Source organism: Lutjanus erythropterus, chromosome 10, assembly GCF_056507025.1.
Source record: "Lutjanus erythropterus isolate fLutEry1 chromosome 10, fLutEry1.hap2, whole genome shotgun sequence".
NCBI classification, from domain to species: domain Eukaryota; kingdom Metazoa; phylum Chordata; class Actinopteri; order Lutjaniformes; family Lutjanidae; genus Lutjanus; species Lutjanus erythropterus.
Window position 1 is genome coordinate 14,179,863 of NC_139326.1, and position 14,118 is coordinate 14,193,980.

The 14,118-nt window shown below is 39.0% G+C and overlaps 2 protein-coding genes across 3 annotated transcripts; one reads left to right on the plus strand and one right to left on the minus strand.

Annotated features, from left to right (window-relative positions):
• Nucleotides 1-2,486: 2,486 nt before the first annotated feature.
• LOC146320156 (transcriptional regulator protein Pur-beta) lies at nt 2,487-5,750 on the minus strand. Its single transcript, XM_084728286.1, has one exon. The coding sequence runs from the start codon at nt 5,709-5,711 to the stop codon at nt 4,791-4,793; it is 921 nt and encodes a 306-aa protein (XP_084584412.1). The 5' UTR covers nt 5,712-5,750; the 3' UTR covers nt 2,487-4,790.
• Nucleotides 5,751-6,639: 889 nt separating this feature from the next.
• h2az2a (H2A.Z variant histone 2a) lies at nt 6,640-10,720 on the plus strand. Of its 2 annotated transcripts, XM_084728289.1 has the most exons (5): nt 6,640-6,777; nt 7,844-7,921; nt 9,052-9,165; nt 9,499-9,628; nt 9,739-10,720. In XM_084728289.1, exons 1-5 carry the CDS (start codon nt 6,775-6,777, stop codon nt 9,798-9,800), a joined length of 387 nt encoding a protein of 128 aa, XP_084584415.1. In that variant the 5' UTR covers nt 6,640-6,774; the 3' UTR covers nt 9,801-10,720. The 2 variants fall into 2 exon arrangements, with proteins under 2 accessions (XP_084584415.1, XP_084584413.1); XM_084728287.1 differs by lacking the exon at nt 6,640-6,777 and having other exon boundaries at nt 7,838-7,921.
• Nucleotides 10,721-14,118: the final 3,398 nt, after the last annotated feature.

Here is a 14,118-nt window from a genome sequence, read left to right on the forward strand (position 1 = left end):
AACACTGAAATGTGACTCATTATATTGTTTTGAGGAGGGTTATAATAGTTTGATTTCGTGTAAAGTTTACTGAAATATGCTGACACTCTGTTCCACAGTGTTATAATGTTGCCTGAAGGTAACCTCCGGACAAACAAACAATCAGTTTCAAATGGCGTGAATCTTATACTGGTGAGGATATTGAATAAAATAAGGTTCAATGAAATATTACTTCAAATTTCTTTCAGTTATGTTTACATGAACAATAGGGGGCTTGGAGCTACTGTGAGTGGACTGTATGTTTTTATTTATTTTTTTAAATTAAACTATTCTGACATTGTTTACTTGCTGCTGGTGGAAGTAACTCCATTTATTCAAGTGCTGAACTTAAGTGTACTTACCACTATAGTTACTACTTTTCAGATTAATATTTTACATAAAGAAACATAGGATTAGCTTATGAAATACAACATACTGTCTTTAAACCTGACGCACCACCTTTGCAACCATTAAATTACTCAGCCAAGCTTTGTTAGAACCAAGAGAGGGTCGTTTTCAGTTTTAGTCACGATGTAAAGGCCTCCAGAGATAACAAATACGTCAAGACAAAGAACAAAGAAATGAATATAAAATGATGTACAAGATATGTACAGTATTTATATTTGATATAATTATTCAGTTAGAAGTACATAGTGTCTTAGGTTTGAATATTTAATGAAACATCAGCTGCATATTGCCTCACTGAAGTGTTCATACAGTGTGAAGAAAACAGATCATCTAACACTACAGTTACTTAAGTGCAAATTAAAATGGAAAACTTGAGCTTAAAAGGTTAAACCAGTGATTCACAGTCTTCTTGGCTCTTATCTCTTTACAAATATCTGACCACTATGAGCTGTCAGATGTTTCACCCAAGAGATATTTCCCCTCCAAACCTCTCAGCCGGTTTCATTTAAACAATTGCTTGAGACTAAAGCAGGTCAAAATATGCAATATAGTCCAAAACAGAACTTTGTGTTTTTTCTTTCTTCTCCCAGTAATCATCTCATGACACCTCAGATGTCTTTGAAGGGTTTCAATCTTAAACTGGGAATGTAAACTAAACTCGCTAACTGTATATAAAGAGTTAAAACTCGCTCCACCTTGAGAAGCTACAACAGTAAAGTTCTATTAGTGCATTTAATATGCATCAGTAATAACGGTGTAATAATAATTATATATTATCACAGGGGATGGTTGTATGCATATTTTTTCCTTTTAATATTATGAATGCAGAACCTTTTCTTGTAAAAGAGTATTTTTACATTTCTGTCATGGTAAAAGATCCCAGTACTTATTTCAGTGCTGACACTTGCAGGGAATCAAGTTGGTGCATCATAAAATTTCAGTCAATTTCTTATTAAATACTGTAGAAATACAATTTATCTTGAAGATGTAGTTTTAGCTCACTGCTAATAATTTTTTTTTAAAAAGGTGAAGAATAATGGAAATGGAAGAAGTGTAAAAACACATCTGGTCAGTAAATTCTTCCCTGATGTCCCAAAGAAGCACCTGTTGCCAAACAAAGCTACTGAGGCACAGTTAATTCACATCGGACAGATGTAGTTCAGGCATTATTTGACATGATCCCACACAAATTGCAAACAGAAACAGAAACATTATGGTCAAGACCTTTGAACCATTGCTTGGATCTCTTGGGACTTTTTATATGTTATTTAAGAGACTTTTATGAGAAATACACATGCCAGAGATTTGTTCTAATTTTTGTGAGGTTCAACACTTTTTTCTCAGAAAAATGCCTTTACTTAAAAAGACATTTTTGGTCGGATCATATTAAGGTAAATTTTAACACTTTTCTCTCATTTGGATCACATTGAGGACACACAGTCTGTTGAGCTTTTTATGTTGCAGTTGGTATGAGGCTGACCCACACTTCTGGGTAAAATGCCTGGTCTACTACACCCCATCTGTGCCTGGTATTAAAATGTGATCTGTATTATCGTTAAAGAAAAATTGCATGTGTAAATGCTACATGGTTGGAATGTGATAGGATCTGTCAGGTCACATCTGGAGATAGTCTGGCTGGCACTGTGTTTGGATCTTATGTAGGTTTAAAAGCAAGCTGTACAACAATCTGGATAACATCCAGACAATCTGCAACAAATTTGATATCAATTCATAATTCCAGCCATTTTTAAGCAAAAATGACAAAAAAAATCATTGGTTCCACTTTCTTAAAATGTGAGTATTTTGCTGGTTTTCTTACTGTTCTGTCATTGTAAACTGAATATGTTTGGATTTGGGGCTTTTGGTCAGAAAAATCAAGCAATTTAAAAGACAAAAAGACACATCAAGTAAATGCGAAAATCACCTGCTGGTTAATCACTGATGACAATAAGCTGACCCCCAAAAAATAACAAGAAAAATCATAACACCTTTGTTGCAATCATCCAGTAAATATAAAGTGATCTCCACCCTGAAGTGGGAGGATAAAAAGACCACACCTGTCCTGAGCAAAAACCTTTTTTATTTCTCGTTGAAAGGAACTTGGTAGAATATTACAGCAGAACACACGACTGAAACAGCTGCCATTTCACGTAACACAGTACAGGAAGAAGGATGTATTTCAATCTCATGTGTAATATTATATATAGTATATTTATATCAATAGAAAAGAAAAAAAAAACTATTGCTCCCAGGTGTTTATTTTTTTTCATATGGCATTTCTGCATTTGTTGTGTTGAAGTGGGTAAAAGTAAAATTCAACGAGAGGTTTACACACCAAAGGAAGTGGGACAATGAAAGTGACATTCCCCAAAGCACGGGAACTTTGCGGCTTTTTTTTTTTTATTATTAGGCTGAGAAGTAAACTTTTAACTTTTTTCTCCATTGCAAGAAATAAAACTTGAAACCGCTCTCAAAAATGGATAAATACCATCATACAGCAATCAGAATATGCAAAATAAAAGAACACAAGGCAGCTCCGCGTAAGAGCAGGCATGCAAAAAAAAAAAAGAAAGTCATATCTTTTAAAAGGAGCACTAAAGACAAAATGTTGATGATTGCAGGTGTTTATGTTTGCGTCGTATGGCAACTGATGGAAAGCCAGTTTATGACAGAACATGGTTAAACGGTTGGACTGAAACGAAGGGACAACTCAATGCTATGTAAAGTGAACTGGAGTGCTGAGTGTTTGCTGACAAACTACTTCAATGAAGTTGTTTCTAGAAATTGCTATAACATACTGTGTTATCAATTTGTTGTACTCTTCTTAAATTTCCTCTAAGGAATAAAAGAAATGTTAGGAAAAAAAGCAGGTATGAAATATCACCCTGGACAGTTGCATCCAAGTTTAGTGTTTTAAATAAGCCACTTTAGGCAGCATTATCTAATAAATGTCTCATATTTCTAAGACATATTTCAATATATCTCTTTTGAAAAATAATTCTATCTATACTTGATCTTTTTAGTAAGTAAATCTCTTCCAGTATATATTTTTTCTTCTTTTTTTTTTCTCTAGGTACAGCACCCCACTGTGGGTTTTGTTTTCCAAAAGCACCTAATTTTTCTTACAATCAGACTGAATATTGCTTCAGTCATTAATGGTCTGAGTTCAAGGTTAAAGGATCCAAATGGCGCACCCTAAATAAGTCAACAAGGTCAATTCCCTTGCGACCATATAGCTCAAGCCCGGCAATATTAAGCTTAGAACTCAAGGAGTTGCAACCAGTGCTAGAGGCCTGAGCTCACCGCATCCGCTTTGATAAAAAGGTCACAGGGGTCAGACGTGGGCCTGCATCACATGAGACGACATCAGTTGCCACAGACGTCTCAGCTGCAGCGACTGGCTGACCAGAACCTCTTGAGGATGATGCACAGGCACAGGTAATGCTGAGAAACCCACCAAAATATGGATTGGACTCGCCAGCCCTGAGACATAAGAGAGGCCAGGCGTGAGCAGACCTCGCCACATTTCAGCTATCGGAGCAGGAGGTTAGCACCTGAGGGATGGGGCCCAGGAGGGAGAAAGGGAAGGAAGGAAGAAAGAGGGGGGTGGGAGGTCATTTTAGACTCATTTGGATTGTCCAAAGAATCCAAATGAGTCGTGTGCTTGTAACAGATCACCTTGCGGGACCTCGCTGGGCCGAGAGGATGTCCTGCGATGCCAAGGATGCCGCCTATAGCTGAGTCATGTGGCTCCGGGTGTTGTTGTGGGTCTGTCTGGGCAAGCCGTCCAGTACAGGTCATTTTAGACAAAAAAAAAACAAAAAAAAAACACGCACACTGCCATGTGGAGTGATGCAGGCGCTCGGTCTCACTCCCACTCTGCACCTGCTGGTATGTCACTTCCTTAGACTACAGGTCAGCGCCAGGTGAGCTCTTACCATTGGATATTAACCAGGAAGTGGAACTGGTAGCCTACTGCTGTGTCTTGAGCACTGTCAAACTTAATTTGCTGGGCTACATGTGTGAGGTTATCAAATAGACAATCAATATATATATTGATATATATATATATAGATATATTTTATATATTTTTTTATCAATGGGGAATCTCATACAGGAGCTGACTTCTGCAGTCCGCACTCATTTATCTATAACATCCACCTAAACTTTAGAACAAGATTCTCTTATATAGACAGTAATTTCTCAGTCAAATATACTTTTTATTTTAATCCGTTGTTTAGCGTTTTAAAGTTCGATTCGTCATGCACAGAATAGTCGTTCCTCCATCTCTCTGTTCCTCTGTTTCTCGCCAGGCTTTGCATCATGTTGTCAGCTTCATCACAAGCAGCCACCCTCTGCATCCATCAATCGTCGTCCACGTCGTCGCCCTCCGACTCCTCTCCGGCTCTCCTCTCGTACATCTTATCCCGGTGTCGCTCCTGGATCTCTTTCATTTCCTCGGCGTAGCGGCTGAACGCTCCCCCGAACTTGCTCCACGCCTTGAAGGGGATTGTTATAGAGTTTCTGTAACTGGGCTTCACTTCGCTCACCCGCAAGAAAACTCCGTACTTGTTGGATCCCACGTCAAAGAAGAACCGCTTGGAGTCCACCATGATCGAGGTGCCCTCCGGGAGCTCGCTGTATCCCCCGGCCCCTCCGCCCCCTGCCAGCTCCTCCTCATCTCCCCCGTAGTCATCTATCAACTTGGCCAAGGCGTCGCGGAACTCTATTAAGCCTTGGGCCGGGAGTGCGATTGTTTGTCCAGCCTGCAGGCCAGCCCCGGGGATGCCACCCACTCCGACGCCGAAGCCGGGGCCTCGGTTGACGGTCTGCCGAATCCGGAGAAAGCGACCCCGCTGGTTCTCCTTCAGATCGAGGTAGTATTTTCGGTTCTCACGCACCAGGAACTCGCTCTTCAAGGCCCGTCTAGGCCCGGTGTCATCCCCACCGGAAGATTGAGCGATCTGCTCCGGGGTGCTAGGCCCGAGCTGGGCGTAGTGCTCTATGAAATCCCCCAGGTAGTCGCGGAACTCCGCCGCAACTGACATAGAGAGGGTCAGTCGACTTTTCGAGCCCCCAGCGCCGACCTCGGCAATTTTGATGAACCGGCCTTTGGCGTTCTGCTTCACGTCAAGGTAGAAGCGTTTGTTCTGAATGTCCAGCCGCTTCGAGGCCAGCTCCTGGGTCTCCGAGTCCCGCTGGTAGTGCTGAAACCCGCCACCGCCTCCTCCCCCTCCGCCGCCGCTGCTGCCACCGCGCTCACTGCCACTGTCCCCATCCGCCATCTTCGCCACCAGCAGCCCGTTTCTCTGCGTATCTTTGACCCCCACCCCCCCTTGCTTACCGAGCTCGTAGAGGAAACCGGACGCTGGCTGCTGGGCTCTGATTGGCCAGTTCAGCTGTCATTTACAACATCAGATAGAGAGCTGGGGTGTTCATTCGCCACTTATCCTGCCAATCATCAAAACATAACCGCCTTCTGGATGACATTCGAGTATACTGTATTTACAATCCATAACAGCTCTCCATGTCAGTACTAAACTCAAGTTTAACATATATCTACGATGGATAATTTCTCCTTGGGTGAATTTGATGTTGCCCTAATCAGTTTCTGAATGTAGTCAGTATAAAAATATTTGTATTTGAGCAAATCATGCGTGCCCTTGTGCTAAAAATCAGGAGTTTCTCCAACTATGGCTTCCTGAATATGTATTTTGTACATTTTTGGGAAGATGCCCCTGGAAGGAGGTCACGTTTAAAAGGGAAACCTTGATTTTGCGTAACTCTCGCGAGATTTCTAATTGGTTGTTTCTAAATTATGCACGTTGTACAAACTAATAATGTTTTATAATGTGAAAACCTTTTGCTTAAGATGTGAGTAGAACATATAACACTTGGTTGAGGTTAGTAAAAGAGATTGGTTTGGGTTAAAAAAATATGCATCTCGCGAGATGTTTCGCGAATCTGGGTTTCCCTTCTAGACACGACCCTGGAAGGACACTACTACACACACACACACACACACACACACACACACACACACACACACACACACACACACACACACACACACACACACACAAAACAGTCCCGCCTACTTGTTGGTTTCGTGCGCAAAGGCAGGCACGACGATCGTATGGTGGGGGATGGGTGAGCGCTCTGCAATCCTTTTGGCGATTGGTCGAAACACAGATTCGAAGTAACAACACACACTCTGATTGGCTGTCCACACTCCCACGAGGGGTCTCATGCAAAAGATTTCCGAAAGGGTTTATTGTTTCTTTGCTTTCGGGAGCCGAAAGTGTTTGCTATCTACCCAGTTCCACAATCAAATAACGAGACGGAAAAATGGTACGTGCGCTTCGACTAAGACGAAATGCATTACCTGGTATATCGGTGCACTTGTGCTGTAATTAATGATCAACTGTAGAAAGTGCCGCTTTGAATTTGAAGTGGGGAAATTCGAGCAGAAGGTGTGTGGTTAAAAAGCTTGCTAAAGAGCTAACTGTCAGCTAACACGTTAGCATTAACATTAGCGCGAGAAGTCCGAGTTTTGTTGCTTTTAAAGGTAATATTACGTTTTCGGCGATGGGTGTCCTTTTTCGGATAACTGATCTTTTGGAGAAATTGGGTGGTTTATCAACAGCATAAAGTTGGACTCTTATTAAAGTATTTTTACACTCGGTGTAGCTTTTGAAAGCTGGATTAGCTACTATTAGGAAGCTAAGTTTAGCAATTTCATTAGCTTAACGGTTGGATAACTGGCAGTGATTGACTGTAAGTCTTTCATAATAAGTCCGTAAAGAAGGAGAATTGAGTAAAATTGTCTGTGTGATTTCTGTGCACCCAGGTGACTCTAAGGCAAACTTTTTTCCCTGTTGAAATTTGTGAATGAAAACTCATACTGTCTTAAAGCGGCGGGTCTGTTTTGTTTGTCGCGGGGTCAGTGGCAGCTGCCCGCTGACAGCTTCTCATGTTTTTGACACAATGGGTCTGTGTGAGTTTTCTCAGTTTAATCGGTTTGTTTCTAGAGTTTCTGCGTGCAATTTCTGCTAACCGCTGTCGTTGCCGATTTTTTGTTTATGTTTTAATTTTCATTGGCGGGAAAGCGATCACATTTAAATCTGGTATCCATAACCTTATCCATTGATGTGCTAATACCATGCGTTTAATGTTGGCTTTCTCATCTTTTGCCAGTTATCCAGTTCATGTGCTGTTATTTCGTTTTGTGGGCTCCCTTGCGCTACTTTGAAAATATAAGGTGTTGTTTTTGTTATACCGGGATTCTGCCTGCACATAGTTCCAATAACAGACTGCACACATTTCTGCATCGGTTTTGCTTCTCCTATTTGTCTTATTTCATGTTCTCTGTCTGTATCGTTTCCTGTTGAAAATGTCCTGAAATCACCCCATGCAGGCTGGTGGCAAGGCAGGAAAAGACAGTGGCAAAGCCAAGGCGAAAGCAGTGTCGCGCTCCCAGAGGGCTGGGCTGCAGGTAAAAACTCTTTCAGTCTTTATATTATGTTCACTTGTTGGAACTGTAGTACTGGAATACTGTGCTCACGTATAAGTAATGTTAAATTACTGGTATGTTACTTAACTTTAAGTAAAATTACTACAAAAAAACAAAACAAAAAAGTATTAAAATTGCAGGATATGGTAAAAAAACAAAAAAAACAAAAAAAAACAACAACCATAATGCACTTTATTTCTTACGTATTGCCATTGCAATATGATTCATGATTATTTTTTTGCATCACAATTTTTATTTTCACCGGCAAAAAGTATTAAAATATGATTTATTGTGGTCTGGACCAATCAAATATGTTTTCTTACATATGAGAACAAGATTTGTAGGCCATGGCATCTCTGCAGTTCTGCAGTACTTAATTATAATGCTGTTTTGCGCCATTTTGCCCATTTCTAAACCTGTGCCCACTGCAGCAATATTTTTCATCTGAATGTCATGGTTTTCCTTGACTCGTTTAGCCTTATTGGCTACAAAAACTCAGATGCAAACAGTTTTAATTATGATTTTAAAAATAACTAAGTAGATTACATAATGTAATGTAGGGCTGCAATAAATGATTATTGTAATTGGCGATTGATCTGTTGATTTTCGTAATTAATTGTTTAGCTGTTTGGTTCATAAGTTGCCAGACAATAGTGAAAAGTGTCAATCACTGTTTCCCAAAGCTCTTTATGATGTCCCCCAATGTATTTTTTTGTTCGCAACCCAAATATATTCAGTTTATTTTCATAAAGGAGTAAAGAAACCAGAAAACATTAAGATTTAAGAAGCTGGAATCTGTGAATTTTGACCTTTTTTCTTCAAAATTACTCAAACCGATTCATCAATCATCAAAATAGTTGAAGATTAGTTGACAGCTAATTGATTAATTGTGACTCTGCTGTAATGCATACGTCAGAATAAAATTACAGACTTGGAAAAAAAATACTGAAAAGTACAAGTACCCAAATAATGACTTAATTTCAGTCATTTGATTTGGTGTAATTTGTTACTTCCACTCCTGACTACGTACCATCTGTGCCACCCTCCTTGATTGCAGGTGGTTTGACCGTTTGTTTTACTCAAACCACTGTCTTTTGTCTATTTCCTGTCAGTTCCCAGTGGGTCGTATCCACAGGCACTTGAAGACTCGCACAACCAGCCACGGTCGTGTAGGAGCCACAGCAGCTGTTTACAGTGCTGCTATCCTTGAGTACCTCACTGCTGAAGTAAGCTTTTCCCATTTTGTGCATGTTTGTGATTTACAGTGGCACTGGGTTTCACATTGTGCAGTGTTTCTGTTACAGATTCAAGGTTCAAAGCTTTATTGCCATACAAAGTAGTAGCTAGGAATTTGTCTGTGTGTTTATGACAGAACAACAGAAAATGACAACATAGCAGTAAAGACACAAAGAAAAGCGACACACTCATAACACTTAATCCCTGCTCTGTAAAACATTGCATTTATCCATGGATGGAATATATTAACAGTGCAACAGAATAAAAGGGAGTAATGATGGTGCTGTTTGCATTAATGTCTGTGTGGTCATTTTTGTTCTCAGGTACTAGAGTTGGCGGGTAACGCCTCCAAAGACTTGAAGGTGAAGCGTATCACTCCCCGTCACTTGCAGCTGGCCATCCGAGGTGACGAAGAGTTGGATTCCCTTATCAAGGCAACAATTGCTGGAGGAGGTAACCTAACAGTTTGAATTCTGTGTTCTGTTTTTTCTGCAAATCACAGCTACCTTTGCATGAAACATTTAATCTCACCAATGTTTTTTTTTTGTTTGTTTTGCTTTCAGGTGTCATTCCCCACATCCACAAATCCCTCATTGGAAAGAAGGGCCAGCAGAAGACTGCATAGATGCCATGTTGACCAGAAATTTTGGGGATTGGGCTTTGATCGGACCAGGAGTTCACATTTGTTCTTTTTTATTATTAATATTCTAGCAAAAGAAGAGTGATTGTTAGCCTTTGTGTTGTAATATTTTCCCATAACTAGAAAAAAAAGTACAGAAACCCCTTAACGACAAAAAAACAAAAACAAAAAAACCCTTTGTATGTTATTGTAGAACGTTTGACTGGGGAGTTCATGATTATTTCAAATGGTGACAGTGAATTTGTTTGATTGGCCTGGGACTCTGTAATGTTTTATACTGAAAAAAGAAGTTGTTAAAACCATTTTTTATATAAACAACTTGTTTTGTGGTTATTTTCTTGAAGTTACAATATTTACTATATTACATGTTTTTAAGGAGATGTTTTTGGACAGAAACGTGGGTAACAGTTAAATGTGTGATGGTGCTTTTTTCCCCTTTGACTTACTGTAATATTTTGAACTGCACAAAGATAGTGGTGTATTAAAAGTTGATTTTTTTTACATCAAAATGAAAAATGATTGGAAAGTACACAGAGTTCTGCTACAGTGTTTTGTGCTTGTTTAGAGCAGTTCAAATGTGTGATCCTCCACTGCTGTGATCAGGTGACACCGATCCTGCAGTTTTTGCCTCACTGTGGAGCCACTGGTCAAGTGCACATTATTATGATATAGTTGATACCCTGATATCTGGAAGAGATGGGTTGAAGTTTGAAAATCTGACAGATGTGAACCATATCAGTGCTTTAAAAATGTATCCACAGTTTTTAAATGTATGCACAAACTGAAATGTCCCAACCTGAAGTCCATTACCTTTTTCAAGTAAAGACATCAGCCTTTTCTACAAGTTATGTGTTCAGGGAAATGACTGCATATTTTATCTTTGAATAAATACAATTTGCATGTTATCCTTGGCTTGGTCTGAAACCACCTCTTGAAGTCATATTTGGTGTTATGAATTTTATAAGTCATATACACGGTGCTTTGACTGTCCAACAATACATCAGCAAAAAGTGCAGTCTGTTTTTCAGTTTGATTTTCAAATAAATCTATTCTAGATATTAAAGAAAAAATAAACAAGTTGATCATTTAGAACAGCTGCATCAAGTGCATATCTGCGTTTTACAGTGTTACTGTTTTTGTGCCATTTTCATTTACAGGTAGCCTGTACTGAGGTAAATAAAGTTTAGTCACTTTCCCCCCCCTCATTGATTGGTACAGTTAGTCAGAAGATAGATGAGTAAACTCAGCATTGTTTCAAAGAAGTGGATAAACTGAAATAACTTGGGTTTACCCCTTACCAGGTCTCAAATACTTAGAGAAAATCATTTCTGAATTTGGTCATCTGATTGTGAAATATCAAACAGTTTCGTTCCGGGATTTATCCTGCAGGTTTATAACCTGCCAGCAGGGGGAGCCACTGACATTCACAATAACAACTCATTCATTTTCCTGAATGATCAATAAGAACTCTGAGCAGCTTACAGTATAATACGATTCCTTCAACCAAACAGATACACACCACAAGAGCATGAAACTTTGCACTTTGCACTGAAACAGACAAAATAGAGTTTTACAAAAACATTCAGACTATATGGGATCTTTGGACCAAAAATTAATGAGGCAAACCTACCGCAGAGTGTAACACTTACCAAGGGATGTATGTAGACATTATTTTGATAACGGCAGTTTTCTAAAACACTCAAGTGAGAATGTTTGAAATCCCCGTGGTATTAGTTTTGTAGTTTTTAAGCTGGAAAAGAGTTTATCACAGAAAATAAGATGGATATAAAATATACTCGCCAAATGAACATAGCTGAAATCAAGTCAAAATCTGAGACTGTGTGCCTCCCCTCAGTCAAAGCTTGATAAAAGGCACCTCTCCTCAGTTTACTTGATCAGTATTGCTCAATTCTTGGATGTCTATGGGCTCATCATCGTGTTATTTGATCCCATAGACCTCATGTGTCAAACTCAAGGCCCGCAGGCTGAATCTGGCCCAGCACCTCATTTTATCTGGCCACAAGAATAGAATTCATTCAATAGAATTCAATGCTATGTTATGTAAGTACAGCATCCGTAAACTACATGTCCCAGAATGCTTCAGTTTCAGTTTTAATATTATTCTATTTTATATTATTAGTCTGGACCACACACATCACACTAGGTCATAGGCAGAACATTGCTCAAAAAGTCATTTAATTTACCTACTACCCTTGATTTATCTCTCTGCAGGAAAATTGTAGTTTAAACATAGACAGATGACTAATAAAGTATTTTGGAAAGTACTTCCTTCTATACTCAACAATGACTGTATTTTTACATTCAAACAAAACATGATAGGCATCCCCCAGTACAAAACCTTTTATCCCTTTCCAGTCCTTTGTATCTTCCTGTTATTTTATAGATACCCTGGAAATACCTCCTGCTTCCACAAAGTAGATACTTTTCCGAACATGCAGTCCTTTTTGGATTCACAGTATAAATCACACGATGACATACTCTGGAGTTCATAATGCCATCTCTGCAGGAGCTGATCTTTTAACCTCTGCTCAGCTGCAGCTGCTTCATCCAACTGATATTATCACACCTCTAGTCCAGCCAAAGGTATGAAAAACCGCATTCATCTAATATTTGCTGGACAAATGTGATCCATTGTGGTGCATATATTCTAGTCATGTACAAATTAAATAAACAGCTGTAGATGTCCAGCTGAGTTTTGTTTTGCAGACTCCTTCAATAACCAATAACTCTCTTTTTATTGCTAATACTTCGTGGATATCTCCCTAGCTCTGCGTATGTCATATTTTTTATAAGGACACACTTTGAAGTTTAAAATGTACTTGAGGAATTTTAGATGTAGCTTCTCTATAATGCCTGTTTTCTCAAAACCCCATAGCTCACATGCATAAAGCATAATTGGTGCCACAAGTCTATTAAAGAGCTCCAGCCTGACATCTATTGGTAGATCAAACTTCCTACACTTGCTCAATAGAGCAAACATAGCTCTAGAGTTCCTCCAAAGCAATTAAAGGAGCCATTATAATTAAATACAATGCCCAGGTTTTTAAAGCTATGTACAATTTCTAATGCCTCACATCCTGATTTTGTTATCCACACACTGTCCAATAATAATAAACTAATGCAATGGCAATTATAGTAGACAGTCTTAGACTTACATCCACCTCATTGTTTGACACCCCACCAACAGCTGAGCAAAGATAGTCTAATGATGCTGTTTGATGTAACTCCAGAACACATCAAATACAGAAAAAAGTTCTGTCCAAAGGCATTTATTGATTTTGGAAAAACAATTAAATTCCCCACAACTACTGTGTCTCTGAACTATGTCTTTAACCAAATCACACACATGTGAACTACTCTATACAATCTCCTTTTGATTAATGACTGATGTAATAAGTAATGTAATATATTTTTTTTTCATTTCCATTCATGGAGCCTCACCTGAAACTGTTTGGAACCCCCCCTGGTGAGGACTGCCCCCCAGCTGGAAAACCTCTGGACTAATGAAACATGGCATGTATATTTTAATAATTTGTGCGCAGTTTTCCACTGAGATAAAAAGATTAGAGAGGTATAAATGCACATATCCATTTAGACACACAGTGATCACATAGAGTTTGTATACTAACGCTTAAGAGAAGCTGAGTTATTGATTTAAATTGAATCACAGTCCAAGATGCCAGCAATGACAGCTGAATTTCTGCAAGTGAGTCTCACTACACAGTTCAAAGAGTATACAGATCCTTTACTCAAGTTAAAGTACAGATACTTGTGTAAAAAAAAGACTGTGGAAAAAGCAGAAGTACTGATTCAACTTATTTACTCAAGTAAAAGTGAAAAAGTACATGCTCTGACATATACACAAGTATAACAGTTAAAAGATGCCCCTGTTACATCTTTTGCATTGTTTTACGTGTTTTGTGTGTGCTATGCATGGAGGACACACCAAGGACTCATCTTGTCTCTGTGTCATTGTCTCATCCATTTAGGGTGGCACAATGATACAAAAATCAAAAGGAGTAGAAAGCAGATGTTTGTGTTAAAATGGAGGGAGGAAAAGTAAAGTACCTGAAAACAACAAGTATTTGTACTACCTCTGCTGAAAACGTAGGGATCAAGATTAGGATCTGACATGAAGTAATGACAGAAACTTATCTTTTATGATGGGAAGTTGGAAAGTAAATGATAACAAACACAGTATGGAAACAATAGTACTTGTTGTAAACTGGACATCAGTAGTCGGCAGTGTCTCTGTCCACTATTTCAATAATCACAAATGAAT